The 23,845-nt window shown below is 39.7% G+C and overlaps 1 protein-coding gene across 2 annotated transcripts in view; it reads right to left on the bottom strand.

The window, feature by feature from the left end:
- SOX5 (SRY-box transcription factor 5) overlaps positions 1-23,845 on the bottom strand; it is a 267,225-nt gene that overhangs the window by 176,729 nt on the left and 66,651 nt on the right. For both annotated transcript variants that reach the window (XM_029911672.1, XM_024203263.3), the window contains exons 2-3: positions 16,013-16,099; positions 1,099-1,271 (exon numbers count right to left, since the gene is read on the bottom strand). In XM_029911672.1, coding sequence (XP_029767532.1) covers positions 1,099-1,271; positions 16,013-16,099 — 260 coding nt within the window. The remainder of the gene's footprint in view (positions 1-1,098; positions 1,272-16,012; positions 16,100-23,845) is intronic.

Below are 23,845 nucleotides of genomic sequence, written 5' to 3'. Positions count from 1 at the left end.
GTGGTGGCAATAATGAATGCATTTCCAGACTTTTGTGAGTTTCAAATAAGTCATACAGGTGTTTTTGTTAATTTACTCTTTTTTTAAAAAAAAAAAAAAAGAAAGAACTGTAATTGATCAGACATTCAAATAAATGCACTGTTTTCCCATGTTTACAGGAAATACATTCAAGAAATAACATATGGAATGTCTAACCCATCAAATAAATTCAAATCTGTTTATTTCAAGATGCAGAATTCTAGAGCTAGACACACACCCAAGACAGTGTATCTGGATAACAGCACTCAGCACACACTTAGGGCACAATTTAAGCCAGGTTTCTGTTTGCCCTCAATTTTTGTCTACACAAAGCTGGGCAGACACATACCTGTGCCTTCACTTTGTGAAAATTTGTACCTAGAAAAAGTATTGGGAAAAGGGATGGTTTTGCATGCAAATTCTAACATATGCATATATGGATAAGTGTGAACACATATTTGTGCCTGCAAAGGGTAGATGCGGGTATTTGTGAGGGCTGAAAATCAGTCTCTTAAATGGGGAAGAAAAGTATTACACTGGTTCACTGGTTTATATTTTATGTATTTCTCATTCAGTTCTTTTCAAACTTCACAAACTGCACTTTCTGGTGGCACTGCACTATCTAAAGGCCACATTTTGCTCTGTTATGCACAACCAACCTCATTGACTTCAAGTGACCATGGGCACAGGCACATTCTGCAGGGCTGAATTTGTGTTTTTATTTGCACTCCTAAAACAAAACAATATTTTGAGTTTCTGTCTCCCAAAATAGTGGGATAATTATTTGAAAAGTAGAAAAACCACCATTTTTTAACAGGTTTCAGAGTAGCAGCCGTGTTAGTCTGTATCCGCAAAAAGAACAGGAGTACTTGTACTCCTGTTCATTTTTTAACACTCCAAAAAATAAAATAATGCTTCGATATATTTTTGCCCAACTTTCCATACCCCAAAACAAAAGAAAAAATTAATTCTGGGCTGAGAACAATCTTGAGAAATTTCAGCCCTCAAAGCTAAACTATTGGAAAGTTAAACATCAATGAATAGGAGCTTAGAATGAGATTCGCTATAATAATCACTCACCTGTTCCTGTTGCTGCTTAGCCAGCTCCATTTGCTGGCGTTGTTTCTCGATTTGTGATGCAGCCAGTTTCTTCTGTTCATCATGAGCTGCCAGCAGCTGCTCACGCAAACTGGTCAGTTGATTGATCATACCCATAAGCTGCCTTTCTTTCTCAGCTAGGCTTTCTGGAGTCCCTGGGCATCACAGAGTGACAAAAGGTAAAGGAAAGAGAGAGAAATGAGAGCTGGGTAATTTTTAAATGGCAGTCTCAGTATAAACAGAATTTCAGTACAGTATATGCAAAATCACAACACATATCGCAATACATTGCTCTGGAACAACTAGGGACATACAGGTCACAGAAAAATGAGACAGGGAAGATGATTATGGCACCATTCAATTCCCTGCTCTACCACTATTTTCGTGTGTAACTGAGGAAGTCACTTATTTATTCTCTCTGTGCCTCAGTTACCCATCTGTAAAACTGGGGTTAATAATACTTCCTTTCCCTGCTCCCCCCGCTTTTCTTTCAGTAGCCTGTTTAGTAGAGCGGATAGAAACATGGAGAAACAGTTTTGTGAAAACTTTCAAAGTTGTTTACATTTCACGGGTTCACAACCAACTGTTTTGAAAATGTTTCTGTCAAAACAGAAAACCCGCTCCCCTGTGAGATAGGTATTATCATCCCCATTGTACAAATGGGCATGCTGAAGAACAGAAATCTTATACACATTAGATTTTTTCCCTTTTTCTCTTTAGTATCCCAGGGCAGGCCAGCTGCCAGCATTCTAGCTGCCATGTAGCCCAGCTCTGCTCTGATCAGGGTTAGATGATACAGTGGTTAAAATGCCAATAGCTGTTACCAGGGTTGCTACCACTGATGAGAATTTTTTAAAGTCTAGTGTAGAGTAGAAATAGCTAAGAGGTTGTGCCACTTGCCATCATTAACCCAACTTGCTCGCTATGTTATTTTACAAACACCAGATTTCTATTATCTACAAGTGCACTAGAAATATGTTCTGCTCATGCTTTCCCAGAAATAGGCACCGATTACCACCATCCAATTTTTTTTCCCCACAGCAGGTTTCCTTTCACCCAGAAAGGAATGAGAGGGGATCTGGGAACGGTGTAGTAAGAGCCCCACAAATCAGAGAGAAATCAAAATGTATTAATCAAAAACTATGTACAACAATGGCACCTTTCCCATGAATTGAAAAGATGATCAATTAAATAATAAAATATACTCACAGGTAATCTACCAGCACCCACCAACTCAACACAACCCTGGCAAAACTCCCCTCCCTTACAGAAATCGGAGCCCATGAAGTTCTTTCCCAAAAAGTTTGAGGAAATGGATAAGCCTTCTGTCTAGATATCTCCCCTTAAAACAGTCTGCTTTTGGGACAGCCCTGCCACACAAACCCCTCTCAAATACAAGAAGTGTTCTGCTGCCAACGTCACCAACGCTCTCCAATTCAACAAAAGAAAAACTGGCGACTACACTAACCATGCTCATAGCCAACTATCAGTCAGACGTGAAAAGAGCTACTGGTAATAGCTCATTTAGTCCACCCCCCTGCCAGTGCAGGAATCTTCCCTGCAATATATTTACCAGCACTTTCTGGATTGGATTTCACAGATTCATAGATTTTTAAGGTCAGAAGGGACCTTGTGATCCTCTAGCCTGACCTCCCATATAGCATAGGCCAAAGAATTTCCCCAGAATAAGTCGCAGAGGAAAAACATCCAATCTTGATTTAAAAAATATTTCAGTGATGGAGAATCCACCATGACCCCCTTGGTAAATTGTTCCAATGGTTAATTACTCTCATTGTTAAAAATTTTGGATTTGTCTAGCTTCAACTTCCAGCCATTAGATCGTGTTATACCTGTCTCTGCTGGATTGAAGAGCCTGTTACTAAACACTTGTTCCCCATGTAGGTACTAACAGACTGTAATCAAGTCACCCCTTAACCTTCTCTTTGTTAAACTAAATAGATTGAGCTCCTTGAATCTGTCACTACAAGGCATGTTTTCTAATCCTTTAATCATTCTTGTGGCTCTTCTCTGAACTCTCTCCAGTTTATCAACATCCTTTTTGAATTGTGGTCACCAGAACTGGACACAGTATTCCCCTCTTAAATGGTGGGTCATCTACTGCTTCCTTTGAAAGATAATTCCACAATCTAATACATGTCACCATTAGAGATATTTTTGTGATATTTAGCTTAATTTAAATTCATTTATTTTCATCCAGTGCTCCCAGCAACACTCCTTCATTCCACTTTAACCAATTCCAGATCTTTTAAGTACTTGTAGACAGTTACATGTATCTGGGAAAATACATAGGGTCAGGCTTTTGGTACAAAAGTAATATCACTTGATTGAGCTTCCTATTAAAACCCCATAATAAAAGAGATCTATGGGAAAATATTCTCACTATCGATGGGACAATATTTGCTAACACTATCAAAAGATCCATGGGGGTATGCTGCAAACATGAGAGATGCAATGAAACAGAAACTATAGAACTTTTTTAAAGTTCTGTTTAAACGTGTGAGAAAGAATGGGAGCTTATGGTAATATACTAAGAATGGGGGAGTAAACACTTTTAAGTTACAATTTTCACTTCAGACATGAGGTACAAAGCACTAGTTTAAGTCATGCATTTGCCACTGGACATGCAATTAGTTAGAAGTGTCTATTACAACTCCACCCATTCCCTAGCTGTTTTTCGGGGTGGTGGTGGTGGTGGGGGGGGGATGTGCAGGTTTTCTAAATTATACAAATTAAATTATCCTAAAGGACTATTCTTGCCCAGTGATCTTAGCTGCAAAGAAACATTTAATATTTTGTATCACTGAAAAGATTAATCTAATAATTATTATTTGATTTACATGGAGCTGGTTGAACACTGAAAAAAAGTGTTTGCAAATATTTTATTCAAAATATTTACTGAGGGGGTGGCTGGGTGGGAGTATGTGTGGATTTGGCTAGTTCTAAGCTAGGGACAGGCACGAACAAATATTTGTCAAATAACTCATTTAAAAAAATTGTGATATTTGTCAAAGACAGTCAACTAATATGATTTGATCAAGTAATATGAATTTATACTATGCCTTTCATTTGAAGATCTCAAAGAACTCAGAAAACATTAATAAATCCCACAACAACTCTTAGAAGTAGAGAAGTATTTCATGTGTGTAAACTGATAGAAATCATGTGGTTAGTCAATGGCAGAACTAGGAAGAGAACCCAGGAGTTCTGACACCCGGTTCTGTATTCTAAGCCCAGACCACGTTGCCTAAGAGAGACAAAACACTCATCACACTGGCACTAATAAGAGACAGTTGCCTAATTTCAGACACATCTAAACTTTTCTGAACTGTGTCTTAATCTTATTAATCCATTCATGAGCAAGAAATCTCTCCCAAAGAGAAATCGACAGCTTTATTCAAGTTGCAGAAGCACAGTTAAATTAGAGATGGGTTCAGAGCTTGGTTTAGACATATTTCACACTGACCATCTAACCATTGTCAAAGACACATTTTGGTCACTACCGATATGTATTCAACAAAATCAACTTTTTCTGTGCACTATGTATTCATTTCTAGATAGTGCACAGAGTTATAACAACTGTTCATCTACTTTTAAAACAAATACGTGTTGAATATAATGCTGCCTTTGAAAACTGACCCTCATGCTCATCATCATTATTGCTCAGAATTAAAGAACAAGTAGAAATGATATCTGGTCAAGAATACGGCCTGATTTACATTGGGAAAATAGCCCTTAAAATTCTAACTGGTTTTAAAATTGATTCTACTACCTCATTTTAAAATTAGCTGGAGTTGTAGTATAAACCAGGCTCCAGATGGCCCAAACTGCTGCTATTAAACCAATCTCAATACCAACTGAAAGTGGTTATGTAAGTGGATGTAACAACTCGAAAACATATTCCCTTCATGTACATGCCTGTTCTGCTGATCATGCAAAAAGCATGTAAGCAGAAAAAGTGACACTTTGTCTTATTTGCTACTATCTACTCCTTAAAATGCAACATCAGGAGGTTCAGATATTAACCACCATGCACACGACTGCTGACATTGTCACTAAATATGATTTCAGTTTTTAGAGATTTTTTTAAATTTACCTCAATATTATATCTTACTATGTTACCAACTATGCAATCAAAGACACTGTAGAGGCAACTGCAAAGTCATGCAACTCTTCAGAATTTTTACAAAAAGCTCTCACTATAGCTAACATCAGTGAAGCTGGTAGCAATGTTGGGAACCCTACTGTGGACAGGTTGTTGGCCCCAGCAGCCACTTCCAGCAGCTTGCCTATTAAACTTGCTCAGAGCTAGTCCTGTTGATAATTGAGTTTAAAATGGCTCTGGCTGTTGGAGACAAGTCTATACTATTCATATACTCTTCACATGATTTCAGTGCTTTAAGTCTACACCATGGTATGGTGATTAAAAAATGGAACAGCCCATTGTGGCAATGTACAAATTGACAACGAGTTAGACTATTTCATACAAGTATTGAAAAGGAAAAGGAAAGTGGGCTAACGATGACTGCCCTTAAAATTACACTGAATTACCATCAAATCCGCAACAAATGCGCATTTCATGTTTAACAAAGCTTTTTAACCACCAGGTCATGGGCCGTTCAGGATATATTGCTCTAGGTGGACACACTGTTCTCATTGTTCCGTAGTACTGCAGTGGCACAACGTGGATTTTCCACCAGAAACTTTATCAAACAAGCCCACACACATATAGGCATCAAAGCAAACCCCAAGACTAGTTGCATGCAGACCCCTCTGTTTATTCTCTATTGGCATGAAGGAAGGGACTGGGAACAAAACATATTTGTGGACACAGTCACAATGAGCACTCGACCGCCACAGCAGGCAGCACTAATGGAGGACTAAGTTAATGCTATTCTGTAAGGTTAAATCTATATTTCACCCCAAATTGACACTATCCACAATACTGTTTAGTACTAAAATTATTACAACATTCTCAGCTCTGACTCACAGTCTGAGACTGGTGGTGGCAGTGACATTTTAATGTACATTAAAGCAAGGACACATATAAGACCAAGTAAGAGGAGAACCACATCATATTTGCACAAAACAGAACAAGCAGAAAGTTGACAAATGGTTTTAGACTCTCATAGCAGCAAAATATATTTCATTTTAATTTCCTGGAGAGCACAACTCAGAAACTGGGATAACCATGACATTTTTCTTTTGTCAAATAAGCCTTAGATGCTGATGGACAAGTGATCAGAATTCCACACACCCCCTCCCCCCACCTCCAGATACCCTCTAAGACTAAAGGGATAGTGGCAAAACATTGCAGTATGGTTTTGTATAATCTCTGTGACACGGTTAAATAACTAGGAACATTATCAATCAGAGGTACAGGGGAAAAAATAGTACAGACAGTTAAACTTATCCCCCGAGTCAGTTTACTATCAAAGTAATTACCTAAATAGCTTTTGAATTGTCAGTGTCAGTTTTTCAAAGAAAATCAAAGAAAACAATGCGCTAGTATAAAGCCTGGCAAACATAATTACATTGTATTATGTTCATATCATAAAACATAGTTATTATTTAAAAAAATCAAATCCTGTGTACACGGGGGAACAAATGGGAAAAAAATCCATTAAATTTCAAGATGTTCTACATATCTCAAATAGTACAACATGTTTGGTTTGCTGTGATACAATGTAATAATACTTAGCTCATATAGTACAGAGCTCATGTTATCTTCAAAGCACTTTAAAACAATAACTAATTAATCCTCTCAAAGCCCCAGGCAGGCAGGTAAGCATTATTATCCCTTTTAACACTTTTTTAAACATGGGGAAACTGAGGCGCAAAGGTTAAGTGACTTGTGTATGGTCACTCTCAACTTTATGCACTGCAAATAGTCTCATTGGGCCTTTAATTTAGGCACAATGTTTTACAAACTTTAAAATAAATAAATGAGGGGGAAGTTTATCAAATCCCACAGTCCTTGCATGGCCCCAGCCCCCACCAGCATCAACAGGAGTTATGTCCAAGTCTGGATATAACTTCAGGATTGGACTTCCTTTGAACAGACTTTTTTTCTTTGACATTTTTACAGCCTCCCCCCCCCCAATCGCAGACCACTGTTTTGTTCCCCCCCCCCCAATTTAAACTTCCCCCTGCAGTGTTCGAAACCCAAACACAATGTTACTGTGCTAAGCAACGGGAACTGGAAAGTGAAATGGATCAACTGCCTAATTTCATTCTCCAAACTGAGTGAAATGCAAAACAAACTAACAGCATAAATAGTGAAGTGTATATTTGATTTTTTTGTTGTTTCCATTTCAGTAATCTTAGGTGTAGCTAGAAACACACAGGGATTTATTTTAAACATATGGGTCCAATTCTGTACTAATTTACCCCCTATGCAAATCCATTGGAGCCAATGGGATTGCACTTGATATAAGTCATCTTCAGATTTGGCGCATTAATTTTAGCTTGGTTATGTTCCCTTTAAAATCATAGTGTTAAAGCCTGGTAGTATTCATTTTAAATGGGAATATTCTCCCCTTGATCCACGCACGGAACTGCCATTGACGTCAACAGCAGTTCTGTATGTGGGGCAATGGGGAGTTTATGTTATGCTCTTTCAGGAAATGCACCCTGATAAACAGACATACCTGGCTGGGGTAAGTATGGAATTTAAACACCTTTTTTCTGTCTTTTGACCAGAAATTTTTAACATTTATTACCAGTCATTGATTAACCAAATTATTAATGCTATATCACTGTTGTGTGTTTGTGAGTTTTGTGAGTGTGTGTTTGTACATGCATACAAACCCCTGTATGCTTCCAACTCAATGCTATGGAAATAGCTACAATGAGTATTTATTGTGAGCTGGCATGATGATTTTCAAGCCAGTAACTCTTTGGGATTGCCAGGACATAAAAATGTGAAAATTGGCATTTTCAACTAAGTATTTAAGCCAACTTCAGTACTCAGTGGCCACCATTACTTTACAATGCATTTCTGAAATATACAGCTACCTAGCTTGTTAAATTAATTGACTCCATACTGATATGTGAAATCAGCTTCATAGAAGGAAACTTTCTGATTGATTTGTACTAGCTGAGCCATAGCTTACAATAAGAAAAAAAAAACAGTTGTCTATCTACAGTTCTCTGTAATATATTTTCTTCTGTATTTTAACAAATAAAGTATGTTCTTTTTGGAATAACAGCCTAGAAGGTGGATATTCATCTTGATTTGAGCATGTGTACTGTCTGAAACTTTTAGCCTTCAAGGAAGATGGCTTGGAATGAACTAAAACATTTGATGAACAATAATCTTTAGCTGTTACCCTCAAGAATGAATATTCTGTAGGGACAAGGACATAGCCTTCTGCTCAGTAGCACATTCTGAAACAGACCAGTACATTACCTATTCTGCAATGCTAGAAATAAGTCCTCAGTGAATATTCAATATTGGCTGTCATAAAAGTTTTGGTACAGTAGACTGCAAACAAAGCTTGGTATTTAACCAGGTTAGTTACTTACTGTCAAGGTTACAAAAAGAATAGACAACATTGTATTAGGACTACTTCTCAGCAGCTATTCATTGTTCCCCCATCCAGGCAACAAGCTGTAACTATGCTAGCTGGTTCATGTTTTGAATTTTATACAGCAGCAAAAGACAAACCCAGCATAAAATATGTGTGTGTGTGTGTGCGTGTGTGTGCGTGCATATATATATATATATAAAGGAAGTGTATATATATACACACACACACACACACACACACGCTTCCTTTTGACTGGTAAATGTAGCTCAGAACATTAATCTCTATCAACGCATCCATGATGTACTTTTAACTCAAAGAGGACACTGGTTTTAGCCTTTTTATTTTTTAAGCCAACGCTCTGGATGACGTTTAAATGGAGGGGTTTGGCCTCCACATGGTCAAACAAAATAAAGCAATTACCATTTGCTATTTAAATTAGTTCGATTTTAGACTATTTCCCCCTTTATTGATAACTCCACTTTTAAAAAAATAAAAGAGGAATTTGGTTAAGTAGGATTTGATTTTTTTATTTATTATGAGTCATAATGCTTATTCAGAAAAATGCTGAAATAGTCCAGTACGGCTTGAAAGCAGCATTTTAACTACTTTGTCACAAAGGTCTTGATTTTAATATTTTTAGACATTTTAACAGTATCTCCTCCAATCCTATTTGGTGGCCTCCTCCCAAGACATTGTTGCCATTTCCATTCCCATTTCAAATGAGAATAGCTCCCTCCAGCCACAGTGTCCATTTCAGTCTTTCAAATTCGCCTGAAAGCGGCACTGCGTTGGTGTGGCTCGATTGGCACTCTCTGTTTTTTTGCCAGCTGATAGTATCACATGGTATTCTGATCAACCTACACTATTTCAGGAGCTGCCAAGTTTGTCCTTAAAATTTAGGTTTCCCAGTGTGCCACTGGGCAGGTTCCCCCCTCCAGCACTTTTGGAATATCAGCAAAGGACTAAAGCTCACTGTCAGAAAATTGCTACTATTAAAAAAACCAAAGTAAATAAACAGAGAGAAGATGATACCAAGTAGGTTGCAATAAATATTGAATTTATCATACTTAAGAAGCCAACCACCCCATGTATCTTATCTCCTCTACTTATGGCTCTCTCTCACTCTCCTTCTCTCTCCTATTCCAAATACAACACTTTCAATAAAAAAGAATACCACAGTTCCACATCTGACAGAAACATGCAAACATTTTTCAAACGATTATTTGAATATGCAAATTCACACAGCTATGAAGGGAATGCTCAGCTTTCACACATCTCCTGGGGATCTGTGCTTTATTAGTTAAAGGTTTAAACCCAGTTTTTGCCCAATGAATAATCCCCCCCCTCCTTCTCCTTTCCCACATCTAAATGTGGAATACTTTGCTCTCTTGTCTTCAGTTTACAGATTATGAGATCCAACATGTCACTCACTGGATTACTGCTCATAGCCTGAGCACTACCCCAAGCTTACTTGTCTTCAACTTGTCCAGTGTTACTTAAATGGAATTATCCGTCACAATCCATATACTGAATCTGCATAGCCCACTTATCTCAAGATTCTGTGTGTCACCTCACAGATTATCCATTTTAATCCATACATTGAATCTACATAACATATGTCTTTAATTCACGACTCTGATGAGCTATAGTATCACTGAATGGATTATTTCTTTTAATCCATTATTGGCAGTCATAAGACTGTTCACTGAATATACCCCCATGCCCCGACTTCACAAGCAAGCAAGCAAGATTAAAGTCTTCATCAAACGCACTTTTGTCATATATCAAACATAGTTTAATATAAATACCTGTACTGATATTTCATACAACATGGAACAGAGCTTCTGCTTAAAAGTAAATGTCTATGTGACATATATATGGGTTTAGTGCATTAAGATCAGGCATGGTGGGTTAATCCTGCTCTCAACTACACTCATTTAAATCTGGAGTTGTCCTGCTTTCAAACGGGTGCAGTTGAGAGCCAAATTTGCCCCAATGACTCTTCATTTTTACATGAGGTGAAAAGAAGAGTTCACTAGAGTTGTTTGAGGACTCTCCCATGCAATAGAGAGGGCTTTAAAAAAAGAAAAATGCAGATTCAGACTTGCCCAGACTTTCAGAGATTCAGGCACGACAGTTCTTAAACAATGTCTTTAATTCTGTAAGTAAGCAAAGTCAGGAAGATTTTAAACAAAAGTCAGCTCAAACTTTTGTCTTGTAATTCCCTATACGGATTCAAAATTAGTTAAGTGGGGGACATATCAAAATGTATTAACTCCTGGCAAATGAGAAATAAATTAGATTAACACAAAAGCCCTATGCATGCTAGGAAAGTTTTTCAAAAGTTTTCTCACAATTGCTAATGCCAGTTCAACCCAACTAGTGTTAGCAACACTGGAAAACCTAGTGTGGAAGGGCAACTGAATGCTACCACTGTATCTGCTGAGAGCTGGTCTAATCAGGTGCTTGAAGGGGTCGCGTCAGCTGACACCTCCCATCTACAATAGGACTTCCAACAATGCTAACACTGGTGGAACTGAAATACCATTAACAACAGCGGAGCATTTTCCGGGTGTGGAGACAGTGGAACACAGCAATTCAGGATTTGCCATATTGCACCAGGCCATTGGTCCATCCTATATGCTGCCTCTGCTGTAGCCAATATTAATGCTATGGAGGAAGACAACCACTCTCACCTTATACTACATGGAAGCTAATGTGCTGTGCTGAACTGGGAGGAAATCGAACTCCTGTAGGTGATCAGTTTTAGCTCTGAAACTCATCCTGCTTCACTGAATCCAATAAAGTGCATTACCCATGACTAATCCAACGGGCTTTTCTGAACCCATTTGCAAAAACAGTGGATGTAGAAAGAATTTCTGTTTAAACATATCTAACTAATTCAATACATATTTTAAAAGTTTTTAACAACTTAATTGCTTGGTGCTTTGAAAAGAATTAAAGAGCATCTTATACTGGAATTTCATTTAGTCTACTCTGGATTGACTTGCTTTGAGCAGATTCAAAATTGTGTGACTTTCAAAATAAGCTCTCCTTGGAAGCCTCCATCCTCAGACTTGTACTTTTCTTCTACCCACTATTACTATATATCAGGGGCGGGAAAACTTTTTGGTCTGAGGGCCACATCGGGTTTCAGAAATTGTATGGCCCAGCCCTGCCCCCTATCCGACCCCGCCCCCGCTTCTCGTCCCCTGATGCCCCCCCCGGACTCTTGCCCCATCCACCCCCCCCCATCCCCATGACAGCCCCCAGAACCCCCACCCCTGACTGCCCCCAGCCGCCCCATCCGGAACCCCTGCCCCTGACTGCCCCCCGCCGCCCCATCCAACCCCCCCTCCCTTCCTGACTGCCCCCCCGGGACCCCTGCCCCCATTCAACCCCCCTGTTCCCTGCCCTCTGCCCCCCCAACCCCTATCTACACTAGTGCCCCCAGACCACTACCCCGAACTCCCCTGCCCTCTATCCAACCCCCCCCCCCGCTCCCTGCCCCCTTACCACACTGCCTGGAGCACCGGTGGCTGGTGGCGCTACAGCCGTGCCACCCAGGTGGAGCCAGCCACGCCGTCGCCACCACGCAGCACAGAGCACCGGGTCAGGCCAGGCTCTGCCCCAGGAGGTCTCAGCTCTGCCACCCAGAGAAGGGAGAACAGCAGGGGATGGGCCGGGGGCGAGCTTCCCGGGCCAGGAGCTCAGGGGTCAGACAGGAGGGGCCTGCTAGCCATAGTTTGCCCACCTCTGCTATATATCTATACAAACACACACAATATACAATGGATACACTTGTTTAATTCAATTTTTATAGATATTACTGGTTCTGGAAGTTTCCCGCAATTTTAAATGTAGGTGATATCCCTGAAATGTGTATGAAACTGGAATGAACTTTTCCAGAATACACACATACAGTCACACTACAAGAATAAAACACTAATTTTCCCTTTTCTTTTATAATTGGACATATATGGATCCTTCCACCTGATGATCTCAAAATGAAATACAACTAATAATTAGGTCTCTGAGCACTCCCTGGAAGATGAGTAAGCATTGCTTCTCCCATTGTAAAGATGGGTAAATTGAGAAAGAGATATTAAAAGACTTGCTGAAAGTCACAGAACAAATAAGCGGCAGAGTTGGGATTAGAACTGGCGAATCCTGATGTCGCTGGTGCTTGCTCTAGCTAATGCACATACTTCCCTACCTCTGGTAAAATATTACCATTTGTTTATTTAAAAGAAATAACAGGAACAGAAAATAAAGATTCTTGCTGCAGTCTAATCTTCCTCTGATTTTTGCCTCTACTAGACACTATAATTCACTGTTAATGACATAAACCCAGGCAATAACAATAAGCAACCTAGTGCTGAATCTGCAGCACACAACCCTGTAAAACTCCCCTGGATCTAATGAAAAACACAATGAAATTTTGAACATTTAAATGGAAAAAACTATTTGCTATACAAAATAGTTGGGCAAAACATCTTCAGTCCTGTACACTTTCCAGAATGTCCTAATAAAAAAAGACATTATTTGAGAACACGTTTCCAAATATCACTAATAGAGAAATGTTTTTTTTAAATGCAGTTGCCAAGCCAAATATATATATATATATACAGAATTTAAAAATTACACTTGAAAAACTGTTAATAACCTCATGTTCACATAGCAGGGCAAAAACATTACTTCTTTCCAGTACAATGCGTGTGTGTGTGTGTGTATATATATAAAACAGCTCAACTTGCACACCTTTCATGTTGTCTCACTAAATACAGCTGCAATACCACTGACCTATTGTTTGCTAGTCGCTCATGGCTGGCGGTGGCATGAAAACTACATTCCTGGGCACTAAATAATCAGCCTGCATGACCCCCCCAAGAACCTGTAAGTCAAATTCATTTACCTCCAGAGGGCAACGCTCTATTGTATCCTCCCTTCTTTCTAGCCACCTACAAACAATGCACAATAATTGCAACTGTCACGGCAGTCAGTAGGAAAAATAAACCAGCGCCTGTTTTCACAGCTTACTGCCAAACCTGATCCAAACACCTAATAACCATGCCCCCAGCCATAGAACCACAGTTCTAGTAAAATGCACTGGGTGTGAGACTTTGAACAAAGCTATGAAACAATAACTCAACTTGTGTTCAAAATACGATATTTAAAAACAAAAGTTAAAGCAAATAAAACTCTTCTTTGAGGCTGTACGCTTGCTCCCCATCCTCCCCCTGCCTCCCAGGCAAGACTGAAAGAGCTGTTGAATTTCTTTCGTGTTATCTTATAGTCGCTGCTGCTTTCATGTTTAACTTGTGAAGGGGAAAGAGAGGAAGGGAGAAAAAAGACTGCCCTCCAACAGAACAAGATCATAGGGATTCAGAAGAGACTGCCTTCTTAGCACAGAGCGTGCTTCAGAGACTTTACTCAGTCCGAAGAGAGTGGAGGATCATAGGGAGTAATTTTTTTAAAACTCCAGCATCTCAAGGGTTAAAGAAGTTCCAGAGAGCTTGCGGTTGCTGCTGCAGCAACACAACATCGAAAGCTGAAATGAAAGCCATCTATGGACCCTCAGCCTGAAACGCCTTAAAGATTAATGAATCAGTTTACACCACATCGTAGGGTTACTTAAATCATATACTTTTTTAATATGTACTAATCACACATAAGCCGAGATATTAGCAATAGCCCTCTCTGGCCAATTGACTCACACATGTGAGGAAAATGTGCTCAAATGCGTTTGCGAGTGCAAAGACTGAGTAAGGAATTCAGAATTTGGCCCACTTATAATAAGAGTAATATCTCAGGCTACTTGCTGCTGAAGTGCTGTGTTTGGTCATCAAGTTATCAAATAAGTGTACCAGATGCGTATATTTATTCTGGACTCATATGAGTTTCAATCCCTAGCTAGAGAAGTTGGGGGGAGCAAATGGCATACTTTCCCTCTTGTGTAAGTTGGTGGACTAGAGCAAGCTAGTGCCGGTGGCTTATTTGTGAGTGACAAGCTGAAAGGAACATATGAATAAAATACTAAGTTTTAATATAAACCTATGAATTATTCTCTAAGAGACTGCCTTTTAGGATTAGAGTAAATTGACAGCTTTTGTTTCAACATTTTACTGAGTATTACTGTGCACTGTGAAACAGGTCCTTAAAACTGTCTGGAGTAAGTTTTTGGGAATTTGTTTGAATAAGGACTTCAGGGTTTGCCCCAATACGAGTAAAACAACAGCAGAAAACTAGGTCTATTAAAAATAAGTAGGGCTTAATTCTGATGTCACACCACTTTTACACTGGTGTATTCCATTGACTTTAATGGAGCTGCTCTGGATTTGCATTGATGTAAGTGGTGCAAGACATGTTCTAGTTCAAACAGGATTAAGAACATAAGAACGGCCATACTGGGTCCACCTAGCCCAGCATCCTGTCTTCTGACAGTGGCCAATGCCAGGTGCCCCAGAGGGAATGAACAGAACAGGTAATCACCAAGTGATCCATCCCCTGTCGCCCATTCTCAGCTTCTGGCAAACAGAGGCTAGGGACACTATCCCTGCCCATCTTGGCTAATAGCCTCCATGAATTTATCTAAATCAATTCGGGGAAGTTCTATGTTATACAGGAGGTCAGATTAGATGATCACAGTAGCCCCATCTGACTATCATGTAGGAAGTGGGAGTCTCACACTGTTTTCTTTTAGGGGAACATCGGCTTCTTTGGAATTTACATCAAGTTTGACACACTTATTTTGAGCAGAAATACTGTATAAAAATAAACAACTACCGGTTTCCTAAAATGACCTCACATATATAAAATGGGTAAATAACTTGGCAAAACAGAAGGTACTACTGCTGAATAATGGTCACATTTTGCATTTTCCTTCGACAGCAGGACTTTAAAGGAACATGCTTTACTACAAAAACTTTGCCCTTTCATCTATTGCACAATATTATCACAATCTGCACCAACAATAGCAAACATTTCTGATCTCCTTCCGATTTCAGATGTGTAGTTCCTGCTGTAGATGGATGCTAAACCCTATGTTAATATGCGAACTGTGAAAATCTCTGCTGGGTTTTATATGAATCCTATAATAGACTCCCCTTATATTGATAAAAACAGAATTAAAGATGGAACAAAAGCCTTACATAAATGAAAGTGGCTTGTTCATTTAGGACATACCATGGTTTATTAAAAATCACACAGGGAGATTGTACACTGCCAACAAACACAGAAATGAGAAACAAAACAAAAAACATGAAGAAGTTCCATAATGCTAATTATATATACACATTTTATTTTTGTTTCATTTTAACTCTGTAGGATCACAGTGACAATGTTACCTTTTATTTCTCCAAAGTTCCCTGATCCCATGGCAAGAAGCTTGTCTTTCCAGTCCTTTGATAGTAGCTTTTCAATACTGGGAGTTTCTGAGTGAAGGGAGAAAAAAAAATGTAAGAAAATCAACATGACTGGCTCCACAATAGAACTCATTAAAAGTCTATCTGCTAAAAATAAGGCCAACCCTATTCTGGGCCCCAATTCGTAATGACTTCATCAACAAACTGATAAGAAGAGGGGGGGGGGGGAGAGAATGTGTTTTGTCACCTGCTGTTTCAAAATCATTAGCTTTTTCCTCTTGTGGAACAAAGCCATAGTAATTCTGTATGACAATGGGCACATATAAACCTGCAATTCATTGTTTTTCAATTTAGTGAACAAGTTCCTGCTTATAATGGATGCTTGTCAATTTCAGGGTGTTAGTCTGCAGTCAAAAAATAATTATGTTGAGAAAATGCAGAGTAAAAAAAAGGCAAAGAATTAGCTCCTAAATCTGCTACATGTAATTATGTCCCTCTGTGTGTTTACAATTACATCCACTTTATAATGTGTGTTTAAACATCGTGTGGTGGTAAGTACACCGTGGAAAGATTTTCCAGTAACACACACATATTCAGACATTGTAAATAATAATAAAAATAATAATAATAATAAAAAGTTTTGTGTGATAAAAAGCTTTACAAAGACTGTAAAATCCAGAAGTGGGGAGGTGGGGGGAAGCAATGCCTAGAATGGAAACCCATTATTTTCTTATTTCAGATTTCTATCACTTCCTTTTTATAATAAAATATATTTGTTCAATATTTTCAGGGGAAAATACACTGAGGGTGTGGATGCGGCCGATATTTATGTCTCTAACTCTTGCATTTTGACCTCTTTTTTGTGTGGAATTTTAATGCATAAGTAAATATAAATGCTAATAAAATTCAGAGAACATTAAACTCAGTTCCAAACAATGTAATTGTATATTCTTGTCAGCATTTAGATGGGTACACAATTACAATGGCTTTCAATCCCACGATTAGTACTGCATTCAGTTAGAAAATGGAGTGTACTAAAAGATAAGTGTCCCAGTATGCGCCATCTAAATAACAATACCCACACTTATTATCTGGATCTAAGACATATACTGCTATTCTCCACATTTGTGTTTATGTGTATTTGTATTTGTTCAGGCATTTGTTTACCCCCTACCAGGAGCATAAAAGGAGTACATGTTAACTTATCAAAGGGACCGTCTGGCCTAGGGACCATACAATTATTAGCAACTGGTTAATTTTCCCCACAGTAAAAAGCTTTATGAGGAGCCTTCATTATCTTGTTTGGCTAATTTTGCCAACCTTCTTGAGCCCCTATCTTAAAGCTCTCAGGAATCAGTGTCACAAAATCTGTGTGCAATTTTCAATAAAACCATATCAAACGTTTCTTTCTCTCTCAAAATACCAATAATATAATATTTTATTCTCTCTTTATAAAGGATTTGTGGAAAATGAAAGTGAACCCAAAATATTTATTTCATAAACTAACAATAAATATAATATAATATAATATAATATAATATAATATAATATAATATAATATTCTCTCTCACACACACCATCCCTAAATGTTTGGTCTCCAGTTTAATACTGAAAAAATATATAATTATAGGAATTCTGCTCTTTAAATGGTAGGGTGAATGAAGTTTTATTCTAACTTTTTTGTAATAACAAGAACTACATTAATAAAAGATTTAATTACAAGCTCAAAAATTACAATTAGATCACAATGAAATAGCTACGAGAAGCTGCATGTTAACGTTATAACATTAATATTTCCATTCCTGAGTTCATGATAAGAAGATTCCACTGTGCTTTAAACACTTTTACAAATATTTCCAAAGTTTGTACTTTCCCAGTAAACACTTCATGAAGGAAACCATTTTTTAAAACATATCTTGAATAGGTCAAATAAACATTGCTGTTTTCTTTTTTCCTGTGTTTTTCAAAAATTCTTGAGTAGCATGTAAACAGGCCAGAGCCAATGTGGTATTTGCAATAGAGGACTGTCAGTCATTAAAAGCTAACAAACCTTTGCAAACCAGGAATGCAGCAATAGAAATCCATTGTGAACTAACAATAGGCTACAGAACCTCCAGGCACCAAAAGTAGACCGTTTTACTTTTAAGTCTATTGTCAGCAAAGTCCATGACAAAGCTTTTCCCCTGCAGCTAGACAAAATATGCGCTGTAGTGTGCTAGTAAAGAAACAGAAGTCTTCTGTCTAACTTGGAGAGTTAAAGCAACAGTAGCCTGGTTTCTGAAGCCTATAGAACACTCCAGGTTCACTGCAGGCCGCTGTATTAACTACCAAGCAGAGACATAGCACAGCTACACAGCAACGTAGTACAATTACCCTCCTTGTAACAAATAGTCCCTCCAAATGAATGACTCCTTCATGACCATGTTATTGGAAGGTGCTTGATCAGAAATCATAGTTAACTTTCTATGCATAAACCAGGATAGGAGTGGCTGTGATTAACATCAATGCTATTTTTTAGGGTTTTGTTTTTTTTTGGTTTTGTCAATAAAAACCTATTGACTGTAATGAAACAACTCATGTTACAAATTACTGTTCTTGCAACCTGACTCTACTGGTAATTCAGGAAGAGCTGCAACAAACAAGCTAACAATAATGAATTCAATGGACAGCCATGTATCAATGACTGAATTTCTGCTAGAACGGTAAAGATCTCAGTAGGAAATTCGTGATTAGGGATGTGAAAGGCCAAATGGCAAAATCCCAATAGTAACAATGCATCTGTTCATTAATGTGTAAATATGAGTAATATGAAAATTTAACACAATTATAATCCCCTCTGCAATGCTGATGGCGTAAAATAGATTGTTGTGATCTAATAAGTGTTTCCCCTGTTGAAATACTGTATGTTAACTATTTAAAATAATACTACATGGATTTTTTGTTTAAGATACATGTAATCATGCTTAACTGATGTACTAAAGTAGTTTGAAACCTCTTTTGACTTGAACTGCAAGTGTCACGTGAGGCACTTTGACAGAATTTTGCTATTTTTACAGCCTGCAAATATTTTTATTTTAAAAAAGAATACTATGATTTTAGAGACCATTCCCCATTCAAAAGGAAGAACTGAAAGTCTATATCAAATTATAGTTTGATTATATTGTGTTATACAGTAATGTAATATGTCCTGTTCATGTATTCTGAGTATTGTTTGTGAAAAGTTTACATATTGTATCGTTAAAATGATTTAAATTTATGTATTATATCCACTCTATAAAAACTGATTTGAAACAGATAAATATTAAAAAGACATAATTGTCCTAAAAGTTACAACCATAGAAACTTTCACAAACTAAATAAAAGCCTAGAACATTTTGTTGGGAGGAGCACATATACTGGGAAAAGAAATAACACAGTAAATTGTTTGCAAAACAGACATACGTTGTGCAATTTAGAAAGTTTACATATTTACATATGGGTACTCATGCAGTGTGTACCAACCATAAAGCTAGACTCAGTCTAGTGATTTGAGCACACGACTGAGAACTGGCAACTGCTACTTCTAATCACTATTCTGACATGGACTCACTTCATGGATTTTGGAAATCACTGAACAGCTTTACCTCATTTTCACCATCTGTAAAATGGGGATGATACTGTAACAATTTCTAGCCACCTAGTACAATTGCCAGTTATGGACCCAGGACCTCATTATGCTAAGTGCTATACAAACACAGATGCTGGATATGCTACGCTGTATGCCATACTCATTCACAACTTCTCAGTAACAGAGGCGATAGTGCTTAACTCTTCCTTCTTTAGAAACACAGGACTCATCTACTTGAGTTAAAGGAAAATCTCTGTTAACTATTAGCAACATAGAACCTATAACACACAGAGCTAGCAGGGGTTGTCACACTGGGGGTTAGGACCCCACAGGGGGTTGTGAGGTTATTACACGGGGGTTCGCGAGCTGTCAGCCTCCACCCCAAACCCTGCTTTGCTTCCAGCATTTATAATGGTGTTAAATATACAAAAAAATGTTTTTAATTTATAAGGGGGGTCGCACTCAGAGGTTTGCTATGTGAAAGGGGTCACCAGTACAAAAGTTTGAGAATCACTGAGCTAGATTCACAAAAGACTTGGCACCAAAATTCACTTGGCACCAAAATTTCTGCCCCAAAAGTTACCTAGGCACCACAGGCATAGTTTGGGGGGCAGAGCGAAACTGCAAACCTCTGGTAAACGTGGAATTTGCCCCACCATCTGTAGCCCCATTGCCTGACTGGAGCTGTCTCCGCAAATATAGAAGTCGAACTATACCTACTCTAGGCACCTATATTTTTGTACCTCTCAAATGCACACAGCAGTCCAATGCCAGGTGTCCAGATCCCTGAGCCCCAGAGCAATTCACAAAGACAGGCATTCCTCCACCTAACTTGTCTGTGGTCCAGATCCAGTAAACATGTTCAGAGCTCAACTATTGGATGAGGCCCCTGTAGGTGAGCTTACACAAAATGGATGGAAGGAGGACCACCTCCCTCATAAGTTTTAGCCCAGTGATTAAGATACTCACCTGGTTCAAATCCCTCCTCCATCTGAGGGGGAGAAGGGATTTGAACAGGGACCTCTTGTGAGCATGCTCTAATCACGGGGCTAAGGGATAGTCTGATGTGGGGCTCCCTCAGTCTCTCTTGTTGAAGCTGTTTCACTATGAATAAATAATTTAAGATGAGTCATTGGAGCAGGGGGACTGGAGGCAGGAGGATTCTTCCTAAAAGTGTGTGTGGGGGGGAGCACAAGGCCCCACCCCCGCCCTTCCTCTTCCTCCTAAGACCCCTCCCCCCGGCCAAGCCGGAGCCTGGTTGGGGAGCCTGGGGCAGGTGGAGGGTGCGTGGCTCTTACCCCAATCCGGCTCCAGCTTCCAGCCTGGTGGCGGGGCCTCGGGGGCCGAAGAGCTGCAGCCGGGCCATGGTAAGAGCCTCCCAGGAAGCAGGGGGAGCTGCGGACCCTCCATCTGCCCTAAGCCAGGGGTCTGGGGGGACACACGGGCTGGGGACTGCTCTTGGGCCCTTCTACCCCAGGCAGATGGAAGGTCTGTGGCTCCACACAGCTGCCTGGGCTCCCTGGGCCGCTCTTACCCAGGCTGGGCTCCAGCTTCCGGGAGGAAGAGGAGCAGCAGGGAGCTGGGCCTGTGGCAAAAAGTGGGAGGGCCATGGCCCTTTGTCCCCCCTTTTTTCGTCTCCCCTGCTGGAAATGTCCCCCACTTTACAAGTGAGTACTCAACCCATCAGGCTACAGACTCATTGCACACTCTCTCTCTTTGGCCTACTGATACTTTCATTATTTATGTTATTTAAGTTATGGGGGAGCACCCTCTCCATCTGGCTTCTGGGAAAAACAGCATAGGCACCTAACACCAAGAGAGGGGCTGCAGCGGAGAATCCCAGAGCAGAGGGACATGCCTCCCTGCAGCCCACACTTAAGTACCTATCTCTGTGAGAGGGGTGGGGCTTAGCATCTCCCACTGGCTAGCTTAGGTGAAGAGCCACCTGGCATCCTGGCTTTTGTGAACTTTGTTCTGAAGTGCCTATCTCTCCCCATTCATTGTATAGGGAGCCTAACTCAAGCTTTGTGAATCCCATTGATTTTCTAGACATCTAAGTTCCATTGTGAATCTAGCCTTCAGAACACTAGTTCTGGTTCTATCTAGTAGATAGCAGTGATACACATACAGAATAGCCAAGATATTACAGTACTTACTCACAGGAGTGTTGTGAAGTTAATACTTGCAAAGGTTCTCAATGATTAAAAGCACTCCATTAATGCTAAGTGTTATGGAGAATTATGGCTAGGGCAGCGGAAGAGAAAGAGAACAAAATATGGGACGAATAACAGAAATTGTAAAATAAATAGTGGCAAAAGAGAAGAACGTGGATGAACAGAGTCCTTTGACCTGAAATACAGATTAATTCACAGCAATTATTTATTTTTTTTCCTGGTTGTATGTTTATCAGTCATTATGTTCTTCATAATATATTTACACAGCATTTTGTTTTCCTTTTTTCACCTTTGCCTCTTTTGCTCGCATATGCTGCTTCGCATCAATGCCTATGGCAATAACCAATGGTGAATGGCCCTCCAACTGTGCCAGCCATTGTTATAGCAGCATACTGGCTCTTCAGTTCATGTTCATTCCCAAGAACTCTCCCTCCTTTCCCCCCTTGGTGCCAAACACTCTCAAGACTGACTCCCTCAGATGGAACAATGAGACCTGGAGACTCACGCCAGCATCCAGTAATTCTCAAATAGAGCTGCAGTGCCAGGAATAAAACCACATTCTCTCCAGTGCAGTAGGCTCTATAAACCAGTCCAATTTGTGTATGTATCTATACACACACACACGTTTGTGTATGTGAGCATGTGTATATGTTAAGCTTCTCTGAAAGTATTAAAAAAATAAAGGACCTAAGTAAATGAATAGAAAACGACCTTTGTAAACCAATTTCTTGTGGGCTAACCGTGCATAACATAATACCTGTTCTTGGTTTACTTGAGCTTTAACTGTGCTTCATTGACATATTTGTTCCAAATCCCTCTTTCATGAAAAAGGTTTCATTGTGAGAAAGGAACTGAGTTCTAAGGCCTAGTTTACGCTAGAAAGTTGTACTAACACTCATTATTTTCAGCACAGCCTGGAGTGCAGCATCCACGTTTAATTTTGTCTCTTACTGACAAAACTCTTCACATTTTCCAACTTACTTATTCCTCTTTTTGGAATGACCTAAACCTCCAGCTATTATAGTTCTATCAACATAGTGGCAATGTGAACGCACGGGTACCTGAACCCATAAGCAGCCCTCCCAGTGCAATCCCACAATGCAACATTCCCTTCAGGAGTGACCTGTCTGGAAGCACAGACTTTTGAACTCCACTGTTCAGGGGTCACAATGACTAGAAGCCCACCTTACTTTTAAATGCCCAGCAAGGTCTTCACAGCCATATCTGTTGCTGTTACCTGCTGATTATTTGCTGACAGCATGGCTCCTCACTCTCAGTCCTGTGCTGCTGCTTGGTTCAAGGAGGAGATGCTCGATTTCCTTGCACTGTAGGGAGAGGAGTGTGTGCAGGCTCAGCTGCAGCACTCCCATAGGAACAAGACTATTTACAGTGACTAGGCAAAGGAAACGGCAAAACTCAAAACTTCCAAAGAGAAGTCCCAGGGCTGTGCAAAGGGAAAGGAGCTGAGGCAGAAGGTGAAGGAGAACAATGAGTTCCGGAGCTACCCACATGACCTGTGTCTTTTATAACCATCTGGCTGCTATATTCACCAGGGGCACTATCATTTCCCCCGTAACCACTGTGAACAATTCATGTCCAGGAGAGGAGAAGGAAGCCCCTGTGGAGCAGTGGATGAGGGGGACGTGTCTGGCACTGGCCAGCAAGTGGACAACAAGGTGGAGTAAAAACAGTGTCCAACATCCGGCTGGACCCCCAGACAGTCTGAATGCCTCATGCCGATACAGGTCATCCCTGGAAGAGGGAGAATCTGGGAAGGCAAGTGATTGTTTAAGTCCCATTAAAGAAACTATAGTGTAGGCTGATATACCCTAACTCTTGGCAATGTGTGCCTGTATGTTTGCATTGCCTGGAAAGAGCTGATGGAGAACATGGTGTGAACCCATAGAGCCTTTCCTTCTAATCTAGCTGTAAACACACTCTGCCATCTATCCACCATTTCTCCACCCCATGTCCATCCGCACACCATTATACCAACTCTCTCCAGCAAGTATTCTTGCATAAGTATTCTCAATG

This window comes from Terrapene carolina, unplaced genomic scaffold, assembly GCF_002925995.2.
Source record: "Terrapene carolina triunguis isolate 2854851 unplaced genomic scaffold, T_m_triunguis-2.0 Scaffold112, whole genome shotgun sequence".
Classification (NCBI taxonomy): Eukaryota; Metazoa; Chordata; order Testudines; family Emydidae; genus Terrapene; species Terrapene triunguis.
The sequence above is the reverse complement of the archived record's forward strand: the minus strand, read 5'-3'. Positions and strand labels throughout refer to the sequence as shown.